We start from the raw sequence: 14,302 nt of genomic DNA, 5'->3' as shown, positions 1-14,302 counted from the left end.
TGATATCAATCTTTGTGGGGTTTTTTTTACATTCATAATAATGATAGTGAGTTTTTGTATTGAATTTTATCAATTTCATAGAAATTCTCATGAATATATGAGATTATATGTAAAATACAGCAGAATAACAAAGTAAGACTACTACATGTACATGATGTACATGTATGTCAATATTGTTGAGTCTTTGAACATATTATTTGTTTGTTTACTGTACTCGAATTTCTAAAAGTATCATGAACAATTTACTGCATTGTAGGCCTACATCATTACAAAAATTATCAAACTGAGCTTGCATAATTTAAGTGGTCATCTCCCTGTGATTTGAGGCAATTCAGACAGAATTTATCTGAAAATTTTGTTCCCCATAAAATAATTTTCTTCTCCCATACATATGCACACTGAACATGTACATGATCATTGACAGTATTCATCAAAAGAGAAGAATTGAAAAGGAGAGGAAACTTCAATTGTGATTTCACCCCTCTTTCTTCCTAAAAAATAGTTCAAAATCCTATCTAGCATCCCTGATGATATGATGCCAAAGAAAACATCAAGGAATATCTGTGTAAAAGATGATGAATATGACAATATAACGAGTCAGAGGAGACTATTAATTACATCTACATGCCTCATAGGTTTAGTACAATCCCTCTACTATACCCAACTCATAGGGTAATCCCATACTCATCATACCAATATCAGTATTATTAAAATGAGAACAACCTGTGGATAAAAATAGCTGTGAAATAAAAAATCAAAGAAATGGAATATTATCATTGAGCTTTTGGAATAATTTTGGTCACCTACCTGTAGTACCATATGAAACCTGGGGATGTTTCACAAAGATTTAGAGTTGTACGTATATGCCTAGTTGCATGTGTTACAAAAGGCATGACTGCATTGGTCAGATCATGCAAAAAGGCGGTGCACTACTGCGTAAATTATTAATCAATAAGATTGATATGCGTCGGCATTAAAGTGCGACTCTAGGTCATACTTAAATCTTTGTGAAACACCCCCATAGCCCTTGTCATCATTAGCACTTAAACAGAAGGCCAAGAAGCTGGTTAATATGGAGATGGTAATGTACATGGTTTAAGGTATGACTGACATTGCGGCAGTGTTGTAGTTTGGCAGGATGTGAATCAATACTGTGAATCTCACGAATGATCCTTAAATCCAACCATGATACCGTTACTCATCCACCAACAATGAGACATTGTGCGCTACCACAAAAGAAGATTGGATATTTTGGGAGATTCTTTATTTTACAATAAGTATTAAAAGTTGATCGACTCATGCGGTCAATCCATTCATTCATCCATCCATCAAGTGATTCCGTCATTGATTTATACTTTAATTCATTCTTTTTATTAAATTTCTTTCTCAATATTCACATGAACAAACATTTATTAATTCATTCATTCTGTCTTCATTCGCTATTCTAAATTCCATGGATTTGCAGGTAAGTATGAGAAATATGAATTCTCAACAAGTTGGGAGAATTCCCTTTTTTAAATTTCCACTCAATGACAATAATACACAACTGCTTGTTTGAAAATAGGGGTTGAATTGTTTTTAAAAAAATTACTAAGGTCTATTTTTTGTTACTGAAATAAAGTTCCTAATTCCTATATTCATCTAACCTTATTATAAGTTGTATAAAACTGTTGCAAATACGATTATTAAAAACATTTTAAGAAAGCTATGACAACAAATGGATCAATAAAAAATCTGATCTTACCTGCTATGATATCATCCATCTGTTCAAGAGCAGCAGCCAACATCTGGCTCGCATCTGATGCTAAATTTGTCATCTTTGTTGCTATGGTAACACTGGTTTTCTAACAGATTACAATGGATTCTGAAGCTTCATGTACCTATCAAATGGAAAGAAAATATACAGAAACATAATCCTTTTATTTCTTAAAATGTTTTTAAATCAAATTTTCAGGAATTTTACTGCAAATCACTAAACAACTCATTATCATATCAATTACTATTAACATCACCAGGTAATTCAAAAGAATAGATCAATATTAAACCTGAAAAGATGAAGGTATATTTCAATAGACAGTTTATCATGTTCTATTCCCTTTGTAGAATTTTTTAAATAAAGATAAACCCGTGCATTTTAAAAAGTATTTTTGTATCAACATCATTGTGCTGCAGTACAGGTGTATTCTGGGTAATAGAGTATACATGTAATGGTGCTCAAAAGTGAACTTCACAAAAAATGAAAGTGCTCAAGTTCTGCCATGTTTTAGATATTAAATTGTGAAGTATTGGTGATACAGTATTACATTCAATGAAGCTTGTTTTTCCGGGCTCACCAAACACTATTGTTGTTGTCTACATTCAACACTCAACATGAAGGAGTGCATTTTGCAGTGGGGTTCACTAACTTTTGAGCACAACCTGAACTGTTATGTGCCAGAATCTGATTTTATAGAGAACCTTTGTGATGAATATGCTTATCTTCATATTTTGCAGGAAGAATATTTCAAGATCAATCCTTAGACTGAATTACAGTGACATGATATAAACTGTTAAAAGATGGTAACAGGTTTCTCCAATATGAATCCAACTAATGGAAAATGGAAGGTAAAAAAAGCTTTTTGCTTGCTAATGGCAGAGTGGCAAATAAGGAGAGAGAGGTAGAGAAAGAGAGACAGTGAAAGAATAATCAATTAAAGTCTTTGAATCCCTCTGAAGAGCTTAAGATGGGCTGCTATGGAAACCTGAAACATAATGACCTATAAAGTTGTAATCCTCATAAAAACAGGCCAATCCCTTCCCTACTAGCGATTTCAAGTCACGTTTATGCTTCAACTTTGGAGAGAGGTCACAAGACCCAGCACGTCTCTACAGCTATTGACGCAGTTCCTTCTTCTATTATCCATCACAACTACACAGAGACACAAGTATGCTGCTTCCATCTGTTCCCATGGAAACGACATCATCTTCTTCACTCCCACATCAATTAAAAAACAAATCCTCCAAGTCCTAATGCTGCCATTAATCTAAAAGCTCATACATTTATTCATGTGCTTACCCTAGATTGTCCCAGGCTTCTATTTGCTCACCCAGATCTCTAAAGGATTCCAATGGTTTTGGCTCAATCGAAGAGTAGTGTGGTCTTGACACCTTCTTTCCACCAATATCTCAGCTTTCAACAACAAGTTCTGAATGTTCTCTTGGTCGCATTACCAGTATACTTTAACCGTGATATTCTAGTCAGTCCACTTACTCCTTGCTTCTAAAGTAGTCTTTGAAACTCTCAAAGGATGTCATGCAGCGGACGATTTCCCTGATGGTATCAGTGCACCCTGCCACCACCTCTCCCACCCCTAACGTTCTGGGAGTAAAGTAGATGATGCGGTCTAAGCAGGGGATATCAATAATGGGATGGTCTCAATGATGAACGGCTCTCCCACCCCTGGCCACTCCACGTTTAAATCCGAGTCACAGCCCAAGAAACTGATGCTGGCTGATAGGGAAGTCAGAATGATGTCATGATAACACTGCCAGTCAGGTGCTGAGCATGGAATGTCTTTGATCTCTTGAGACGGACAGCAGAAAATAGATTCTGGTCATGTGACACACCGAGACCATCTCACCTTTTCATTCCTGTAGCAGGAGAATAAAGATCATTAATGATAAAACACACGGCAAATAATTGTACCTAAACACTGTGCTTTCGCAAAACTAACAATTTTAACCCATGATACAGATACATGCACGCTATGCACATTAACATCAAGATTTATTTACTTTTCCTCTAGAAATGAGCAACAATCATTAAATATTTGTATTTGTTTTCATACTTTAAGAAAAGAACATGCACACAAAAGAGCAACATATTATAAATTAATTAATTAATTAGACCTGATAAATTACCTATAGGCTGTGACAATTCATAAGTAATTAAAATGGTAACCTGTTACTAATGCAATCTTTGTATTTCTTGTTATGAAAGCATTTTGTAGCTCATAACGATCCTATATGAAGCCATGCCCAGCAGGTAAACCAGCATGCACTGTTAATTATCACCATTAGATGTCAAAGCCCAATCTAATTAACCAAACCAAGTACTGAAATGTCAATGAAACAATGACCAATAATGTTTCTGGTGCAGACTGTAGAGTAGTTATAGTCTACAGTATCCCACACACTCCACCTTCCCCCTTTCAAATCTTTGGGATTTTTTCTCTCCCTCCCTCTTGCTCACATTCCCCCTTTCTTTTTTCTTTCATCTCTCTCCTCTCAACCCCCTCCTCTTGTCTTTCTCCCTCTCTTTCCTCAATTTTCTTTTGCTCTTCTCTTTGTCCCTTTCATTACCCACTCCCTCTTCCTTCTCTTCTCAATTTGCCCCCCCCCCCTTACTCACTGCTTACTTTCTTCCTTGTAGTCGGCAGGCCATTTCATTGTATCTTGTTTTTGCGTGGTCTGGTCAGTGGTGTTAGAAATAAAATTCATGATAACCTTCCAAATATTATAAAACATGCATAAACACTTTGTTCTCCTCACGATTATGCTCCCAAATGTATGAAATTAAATCATTCTGACGTTTATTTCAATGGTTATTATTGGTGAACAACTGCAGTTATAAAACACGCTGGCTTCTGGTTTACGTGATTCCGGCCAATCAGAAGGCAGCATTTACGGGCTCGTTCGCGATTGACTTCTACGCCATGTACGTTGACAACCAAGATGGCGACCGACGCTGCGGCTGCTGGTTCGTCAGCAGGTTCAGAATTAAAGTGTTTTATTCACTTCGAAAATACTTCTGATGATATAAACGCATTTAATGCAACAACTTGGGCGAAATCTTTGACTAGTGCTGCGATTTGGAAGAATTCTGACGGCAAAAAGGCCAACATTGCATCAGCTTTTCTTGCACTAATCGACAGCGACAGCGTTGATGAAATTCCACAACAAGCTGGTTTTCATCGGAAATGCTACCAGCAATTTACAGATAAAACAAAGGTTGAGCAAGCTAAAAGAAAGCAGAAGAAAGCAGAACTGGAAGATGAAGGTGAGTTTACTTGAGAATATTTTCACGGGAAATTGCAAGTGATCATTTACTTGTGATAGGCTCTTGGCCTAGTAACCCAGGGGCAGGGGGCTCCCGGCCGCGTAGCGGTCGGGAGCCCCTGGCCTTGTAGTACTAGCCCAAGGCAAAGATCATGAACATGATGAACAGGCGACTAGGCCCTATATTTTTAATTGCAATGTAGGAAATCATTTCTTATTTCAGTTAAGAAAAAAAAACATGGTTAATGATCAGGTAATCGCATGGACTTTTAATCAAATGAACGGTGCCAAATATTGATTAAAAATTCATGCGATTATCCGATCATTTATGCCTAACCATGTTTTTTTTTTCTAAACTGAAGTAAGAAATGATTTCTTACATGCATATTCGCCTGTAATCATGGCTTACCTTAGCAATGTTAGTGTCTAGATCTAGATGTGACTTAAGATAAGTCGAGTTGAGTTGAAACAAATTGACCCCCCACCATTGGTGAAATGGCGCTTATTTAACATGTTTAAAAATATAAAAATTAAATACATCATAATCATGATAATAATATGATGCAATACATACCGATACATGTCTTTGACATGCCATCGTGTATGTATTGTTGGTAAAGCTGGCCAGCGCCTAGAGGGATGGAATGCTGCCCAAATTTTCATTCACGTAAAGAGATCCAGACCTATTTTGGATTGTGCCTGTCATTTTGCAGTTACGTTTTGTTATTGACTATTCATTTTTTATTGTGTATGATGCAATACATACCGATGCATGTCTTCGATATGACATCGTGTATGTATTGCTAGTAAAGCTGGCCAGCGCCTAGAGGGATGGAATGCTGCCCAAATTTTCATTCACGAAAAGAGATCCAAACCTATTTGCGGTTGCAAAAGAGCCGAACTAAAGCATTTAAAGCAGGCCCATTATGACCCTTTTTTAAAGGGTTTGTTTTACATCATAATGCAATTAAACGTGTGTTTTTGTCACTGCATGGTGTACACATAAATAGTCCTCTTGTTCCCCTTGATGATACATTCTTCTGTGATAAATGCTCCTTTTATCATCTTGCAATTATATTATAATTTATTTTTTGCAAGCAAATTAGTGTGTTTCACACTAGGAAATTCCTGATACTGTTATTGAGAAACTGAATGATGATTATTAGAATAATTACTGAAATTTATCGTTTGAAACCCAGAATTATTGACATAAAATAATTGAATAAAAATGTGCATATGCGTATCACTTATCTATTATTTAATTACTCTTTTCGTTTTATTTTTATTTTTTCCCAGATTCATCAGAAGAACCAGAGCAGAAGAAGCCACGAAGAGAACTACGATCCAGAATGGCAGCCACCAGTTCCCGTCGTTCTATGCATGTACTCCCAGCAGAGTGTATCATCTGTCAGAAGAGTGGACGGTTGGATGTAAAGAAGAAAGGAAAGCGTGTGAAGGAGCCACTTTCCAACTGTGAGATAGTCAATGGAGGGCGAATTCTAGAGCAGGCTATCAACGAGCAAAATACTCGCATCTTACGCCTCATCCAACATCAAGATTGTGTTGCCATAGAAGTCAAGTACCATGCAACGTGTTACCTGAATTACACGCGACCTTTGACAAGGAAAGGAAACAAGCAGCAGCATGACAGGCACTACACTGAGTCATTTAAGAAGTTCTGTAAGGATGTAGTGGAGGAAAAGCTGATTAAGGAGGAGAAGGCATGGGAGTTGGTCGCGCTCAAGAAAAAATTTGTCCAAGTTGTAGCCGAAGTTGAGAAGGTGGATGCCAGTTCGTATAAGACAAACAGTTTGAAGGGTCGACTACAAAGTACATACCCATGTCTAAGATTTGCAAGACCGAAGAATCCTAATGAGAGCGACATTGTGTATGCTAAGCAGCTTTCGGCAGAGACCCTTTTTGCTAACAGCAGGGCTTCTGTTGATGGACCGTCTGGTACTGACATCAGCACAGACTCGGAGGAAGATGAAGGCTTTGTTTTACAACGAAGTAGAGCAACAGGATCCACTCTGACAGAGATGTACAACAGCGCCATATATTTGAAGAAAGAAATTGAAGATATACCAACACAAACTATGCCATGGCCACCAGACTCAACACATCTGACACTGGACAAGGCAGAGAAGATCGTTCCAACTAAGCTCTACAACTTCCTCTCATGGATGGTTGGTTTCAATGAAGATCCTGAAGGCGATAAGTTTGTAACACTGCCAGAAGAGCAACATAGACGGATATTGTCCCTGTCGCAGGATATCATATATCTTACTTCAAAGGGAAGGAAGGCAATGCCAAAGCAAACATCACTCGCCATGGCTGTTCGCCACATCACTGGGTCAGCACAACTGATTGGGCTTCTAAATGGCTTCGGACATGCCACGTCCCACACCAAGGTCCTCGAGCATGATACTGCGCTGGCCAAGAAGGAGATTCAAAATGGCGAAAACAAAGTACCATCTTGTCTGCAAGAAGGAGTTTACACCACACTGGTGTGGGACAATAATGACTTTGGTGAGGAGACACTTTCGGGGAGAGGCACAACCCACAACACTAACGGGATTGCCATTCAGCATAAGCCAGCTCCAATAGATCAACCACCAGAGACATCTGTTTCAGTCAAGAAGACAAAAGAACGAACACTCAAAGCACCAGAAGAGGTACTTGTGCCATTTTTTGGTACCAAGAAGGCCAATCCGCCACCACTAGGACGTGAACTGAAGCTTCAAAAGGAAGAGCCTGAGTACTCCAAACCGATCCAGGCTGCAAGACGTATAGACAAGGGCTACTTTATCACCAAGTATCCTGTACCAGACAGTAGCCGCCTTCTGCCAGGATGGACTGGATATAATCAGATGCTTGTCAAAAGCATTCCACCAAAGGCAACCGTAGCTTATCTTTCAGTCATCGACGCCTCACCCACACAAATGAATGCTGTCAACACTGTGCTTCATCGAAGTATTGACATCGCTGACTCGTTGAAGTTAGACTCTGTCGTTGTTGTGGTAGACCAGGCAATATATGCTAAGGCGCAGTCCATACGGTGGCAAACTCCAATCTTCCAGAAACGAATAGTACTGCGGCTTGGAGCATTCCATACTGCCATGACAATGCTGGCCTGTATTGGGACAAGATTTAGAGATGCCGGACTGGAGGATATCCTCATCGAATCTGAGGTGCTTGCTGGTGGGTCAGTCAATGGAGTCATGACAGGACGACAGTACAACAGAAGCATCAGGTGCCACAAACTTATGGCTGAGGCACTTCATCGAATGCGTTGGAAGACATTTCTAGAGTCCCTGCCTGAAGAGGAAGCTGGTGAGTATACAGATGTCATCAAGAATCTCCGCAGTGCTTTTCCATACCAGGCACACATAGACTTGATTGATGATACCACATTTGGCAGATTGACAGCAGCATATGACCTGTATGTGTCCGAGATGGCAAAGTCAAATCCAACCTTTGCATTTTGGTGCTCATACTTGTCAATGGTGGACACGCTCCTGCAGTTTACACGAAGCTCCAGAGAGGGAAATTGGCAACTGCATCTAGCATCCATCCGATTCATGATGCCATGGCTGTTCAGCTATAATCGGACAAACTATGCACGCTACTTGCCAGTCTATTGGATGGAGATGCAGGAACTACCAAGCACGCATCCTACCATTTATGCTGAGTTCCAGCAAGGCCACTTTGCAGTGCAGCGACAAAATGAGTATGGATTCTCTGGCGTACCATGTGACCAAACAATAGAGCAGACAGTCAACAAAGACTCCAAAACAAGAGGAGGCCTTAAGGGATTTACCGTCAACAAAGGCGCTGTGAACAGATGGACGGCAGGACACCATGAGCGAGCAGCCATTATGAGGCAAGTTGAGGAGATGGCAGGAAAGGGTCAAAGGTCATGCTTCCGCAAGGACCTCACAGAGAGCCGCATGAAGCGAGATGAATCAGATGTGGAGTCCATCATCGACACCATCTCAAGTCTCACTAATCCATTTGAAGAGGCAACTTCAACTGATATAGTTCATCTTGCTTCTGGTGTTCTTGCATCATCAGATATAACTAGGGATCTGTTGGCGGCAGAAGAAAAGGGTGATGCAAGCTTCATGCAGTACTGCCAGGAAAGACTGCAAAAGGAAGACAAGGCCTTTACAGACACAATACGTAGATCAACGCTAAAGACTTTCAGCAATATGATGAAGAAATCAGTGTCTAACATTAAAGGGAAGGAGATGGTGCTGAAGAGCGACCGAGATCTGTTCGCCCGCCTTGTCATCATAGGGAAAAGGAGACAGGTCGACTTGCGTAATATGATGACCTATTCACTTGGGCCATTGCCACTGTCCATCGCCAAAGCTGATGGCTCGCTAATGAAAACCAACAAGGCCAAACTCCTGCACGTGTTAGAAGATCTGCACATGCCTACAGCACCTGAAGAAGGTCACACCAGAGTTCCTCCTCAACCTCCAAAAGGTGGCATATGGATCGTAGATGCTATGGCCCTTCTTCAAATGATGAAGAACATTCCAAAGACATTTGGTGAAGTGGCGATGAGAGTGTTCAAGCAGCTTATGAACTTAACACTTGAGACTCAGACCAAGTCCATCCATTTCGTTACTGATACGTACCCTGACGTAAGCATAAAAAATGCAGAGAGGACAAGACGGGCGACAACTGGATCTCAAAGAGTCCGCATCAGAAAGCCAGATCAGAACACACCAAAGCAGTGGAAGAAGTTCCTTGCCAACAGCCATAACAAGCAAGAACTGATCAGCTTTCTATTTACAGAGTGGCAGAACTATGATGCTTACAAGCTGAAAGGTGTGCAGTTGGTAGTGGCACATGAAGACAAATGCCATACAATAGCGGCAGATGTCAACGGAGCTGTGACGTGTTCGCAAGTCGACAGTCTTTGTTGCAACCATGAGGAGGCAGATACCCGCATGCTATTGCATGCGAAGTATATTGGAGAAACTTCGAATGCCACCCCAGTCATCATCAAGTCCCCAGACACAGATGTTTTTGTTCTGGCAGTAGCACATGCTAAGGAGATTACTTCACCTCTTTATTTTCATACAGGCAGAGATGACAAGAAGAGAACTATCGCTATAAGCCCCATTCAACAAGAACTTGGAGAATCATTGACAAGTGCTCTGATTGGTTTCCATGCGTTCACTGGCTGCGATTCCGTCAGCTCGTTCTATGGAAAAGGGAAGACAAAGGCCTTTTCATTACTGAAGAAATTTCCAGCACATGTGGAGACATTCAAGCAACTTGGCGATTCTCTTGACGTCCCTGCAGAAGTATATGATGGACTGGAAAGATTTGTTTGTCACCTGTATGGTCATAAGGATGTACCTAGTGTCAATGAAATCCGGTACATCATGCTCAAGACTGCAACCAGAAGTGAAATTGTAATGCCACCAAACCAGGATTCACTGCAGAAACACATCCAGAGGGCCAGTTTTCAGGCAAGCATCTTCAAAAAGAGCCTTGTTCAAGACCAAGATCTGCCATCGCCAGTCAACCATGGATGGAAAATTGAGGATAGTGAGCTTGCCATTGACTGGATGGATCTGGCACCAGCACCAGAAAGTGTTCTCGAACTGGCATTCTGCAAGTGTACGCGCTCAAAATGCAAGGCAGAAGATGCTGACGATGGATGCTGTTCTAATCTTGGCCTTCAGTGTACAGACCTATGCCAATGCAAAAACTGTGACAACTTGGAACCTCTGATAGCTGACGAAGATGCAAATAATCCAGCAAGTGATTCTGATGATGAGGAAGGAGAAGATGATTTTGATGAGGAGGAACACTATTAAAGTAAGTAACTAAGCTTAATATTGCTCATATTAATGTTTGCCCATTCATTTAGTTGAGCTAAGACAGGCACTAACCACATGGGGCAGGCGCAATTTCCGGCACATTAATCCAAGAATTGCGCTGGTTCTTATTTAAAGCCCTGATGAGGAATAAAAGTATATTCTGGAAAGGTCCTATTTGGCAGTATTTGAAACTCCACATTTGTGAACTGATATCTGGCTTGGCTTCTTGGAGGGCTTGACAAATCATACTGTAATAAGTTCTGGAAAACAAACAAAAACTCCAATGTTTATTGAAACATGAAGACACCAATATTTCACCGTTGATTACATGAAATATTCAGTATTATTTTATATGCATCAAGTGCACGTGAAAACTTAAAAGAGCCACTGGACAGCATGCTTTAGTTTATCAGGAGATGCCACAAGTTCATAATTTGCCCAAAACATACTGAAAATCACTTAGAACAAATTTGCAACACATACTACTCTTCCCTTTTTAAGGCGGCCCTCTACCTTCAATGATAAAAAAAATCATTTAACAAATCATTAAGAATCAATCATTTGTCATACAACTTTGTAACCTTGCACAGGTCAAGGTCGAGGTAAAGGTCAAAAGGTTATTTCCGTCCAAATTTTAGAGCGATTTTTCGATGTTTATGCATTTGTTTATTTTTCAATCTGATTTCTTCCATCGCAGGAGCTGTTGATCTCGGTTTATCCTGATCATTCTTCTGCGAGGACTGGTGTCTCAGAAGGAACACGCACAGGGGAACAGCTTCTGCTCTTCCGGCTTGTCGGTCTTCTTGGTGACTTTCCCGAAGCAAACTGTTGGATGAACGTGGGGACCATCATGAACTTTTTGGTAAACTAGTCGAGGTTTAGGAAAACATTTCATTGTCCCTCAGCCAAATTTTGGAGACCATCAATATCTTTAAAACTATGGTAGCTTTCTTGATTTGGCCTCCCTTTTGAAATTATTGTGTTTTTTATTCATTTTTTTTCTGAAAAATTGTCAATTTTTTTGATTGGCCATATCCCATTAACTAAGGTACCTAGCAAAAAAGAATCATAAGGATAAAGGTCATCATCCAATATTGATGTGTACCAAATTTGAAACAAATCTGAAAAAAAATAAACAAATGCATAAACTTTGAAAAACTTTGAAAAATTGCTCTAAAATATGGGCGGAAATGACCTTTTGACCTTGACCTTTGACCTTCATTTTCCCTCCATTTTTGGAAGCGCCAATTATTCTTATATAAGTGTGCAAGGTCACAATGTTGTATGACAAATGATTGATTTTTAATGATTTTTTAAAGTGATTTTGGACATTAAATGTAGAGGGCTCCCTCTCTTGTTCAAATGCCATTTCACTAATTAGCTGATTATCTCATTAATGGGATCATATTTTTTCGGAGAACAAAATGTTTTTTTCTTCAATAGCAACCATACAACGAATTTATAATGTTATATTCTAACACCAGTCATCAGACCACGCAACTTTTTAAAGGAAGCCTTAACATTGGTATGGCCTACAGTCTATTGCTATCATCAGCTGATCAAATAAATTTTGTCTCAAAAAGCAAGCACTGTCATAACAATCAAATGTTCTTAATTCAAGATTTAAGTGTTGTTGCATCAAAATCTTTCAGCTGATGAAAGATTGCTATTCATACCACCCAAATTAAATTGAACTTGGCAAATTTCCGAGTTCAAAACACACTAATCTGTCGATTCATTTAAGAATTTTAATCTAAAAAAAAAACAAAAATAAGAAAAAAAAAACTGATGTTGCTGATTTGAAGAACAAGGGCTGATACAATTCTGACATAAAATGATAAAAAGGTTTTGCATGAAGCCTGATGTAACAAGCAATTTGATGTGTCCCAGTGGATTAGTCTTCTGACTTTGAAACAGAAGGTTATGGGTTAAAAATCCCAGCCATGGTGTAATTTCCTAAGTAAAAAAAAATTATACACAATGTGCTGCACTCTGCCTAGGTGAGGTAAATGGGTACCTGGTACATTCCTTGACATACTGTGCACTGCCAATAATTTTGGCCATCAGCTAAAAAGCCAGGATAATAATATCCAAGTCCTTTGGAAGCACATAGAGACATTGTAGTCATTCCGCCCTTTCACACGGTAAAAAAATGTAATTTGAATGATGATTCCCGTGAATAATAGGGTAATGACAAATATTTAGCACATGTGAAACCAAACTAGAACATGATTAGAATCACAAACGCTAATCACAGTCACGATTACAATATTTAGCAATCATCATTCAAGATTCACGTGTGAAAAGGCCCATTATGTGATACTTGGTGACATGACTTAATATCATCCTGCGACATTTGCTCTGGTCTCAGAAGGCATAGGATTGGAGTTAGGATTGTATCAGAGTTTTGGGTTTATTTCGTTTTGAAGGTTAGGTTTCATGTTTGGCTTTAATGTGTAGATTTTTCATCGGAGCAATTGTCGTTGGAGAAAATGTCATGGAATCGTGATACGCATGTGCTGTACAAGTTACTAGAGACTTTTAGGAGCAGTGAACGAGAACGACGTAGTAGTCGTCTGATCGTTCGAGTCAACGTCGTCATCTGCCCTTGTTCACTACAGATGCGAATACTTTAGATTTCACTCGACTTGTTCATGTACATATCCACGAGAAACAGCGCGATAACCAGCGAGTCATGACACGCTGCCCGACCCGGAAGATCTGGCGTACCATCGCCTGGCAACCCGGTCAGGTAATGCGAAGATGCAACTTGTGCACACTTGCCCTTTCACTTGCTTTGATTCCTTTTTATGCGAATTAGGATATCAATATATATTTTGGAGATCAGAAAGCAATTTCAAATATGATAAACATAATGCATCATACAATTAATTTTTTGAAAAGTCACTGAAAACTGTGTTTTAAAAGGGTAAGGTTGATCTTCATGCTGGGCTTGAACAGTTAAAATGACGTCACTCATGTGCACATCGACTATGACTTTGGAGAACCGCAAAATGGATGTGGCAAGGTTCTCAATTCTGATAGTGGATGTGTGTGAGGACCTGAGGCATATGGAACGCCAAAAAATGTCATCTCGTATCAGTCGTCTCTGTCGACGTGCATTTCTAAAACTGCTCACTATTAAACATTAAGCTGAGCAATTGACTGTGGGAGAGATTTCTAAGATTGATTAAATTGATTATTGCATGATCAATCTTATTTCATTTCCATAAGCTGTATTTCATAGGGCCCTGCTTGTTTTGTGTAGGAAACATTGTTTCCGTCAGTGAGGCAAAGATCTGAGAACTTCTGAAATAAAGTGATGTTGCCAATTTTAAGAACAAATGCTGATCAATACTATAACATAAATTCCAACATGAATGTGTTCTAGTCTGACAGGAGTAATGGCATGATCTGATTGT

At 39.4% G+C, this 14,302-nt stretch overlaps 2 protein-coding genes across 7 annotated transcripts in view; one reads left to right on the top strand and one right to left on the bottom strand.

The window, feature by feature from the left end:
* The window catches only part of LOC121422103 (liprin-beta-1-like), a 111,309-nt gene that overhangs the window by 81,901 nt on the left and 15,106 nt on the right, over positions 1 to 14,302 (bottom strand). For all 6 annotated transcript variants that reach the window (XM_041616925.1, XM_041616926.1, XM_041616920.1 and 3 more), the window contains exons 2-3: positions 3,056 to 3,630; positions 1,745 to 1,880 (exon numbers count right to left, since the gene is read on the bottom strand). In XM_041616925.1, coding sequence (XP_041472859.1) covers positions 1,745 to 1,817 — 73 coding nt within the window. In that variant the 5' untranslated portion in view covers positions 1,818 to 1,880; positions 3,056 to 3,630. The remainder of the gene's footprint in view (positions 1 to 1,744; positions 1,881 to 3,055; positions 3,631 to 14,302) is intronic.
* Positions 4,409 to 12,421, top strand: LOC121422102. Its single transcript, XM_041616919.1, has 3 exons — positions 4,409 to 5,038; positions 6,334 to 10,878; positions 11,578 to 12,421. Exons 1-2 carry the CDS (start codon positions 4,714 to 4,716, stop codon positions 10,875 to 10,877), a joined length of 4,869 nt encoding a protein of 1,622 aa, XP_041472853.1. The 5' UTR covers positions 4,409 to 4,713; the 3' UTR covers position 10,878; positions 11,578 to 12,421.

The sequence above is a fragment of the Lytechinus variegatus genome, chromosome 9 (assembly GCF_018143015.1).
Source record: "Lytechinus variegatus isolate NC3 chromosome 9, Lvar_3.0, whole genome shotgun sequence".
NCBI classification, from domain to species: Eukaryota; Metazoa; Echinodermata; class Echinoidea; order Temnopleuroida; family Toxopneustidae; genus Lytechinus; species Lytechinus variegatus.
This window is presented reverse-complemented; position numbering and strand designations above follow the sequence as displayed.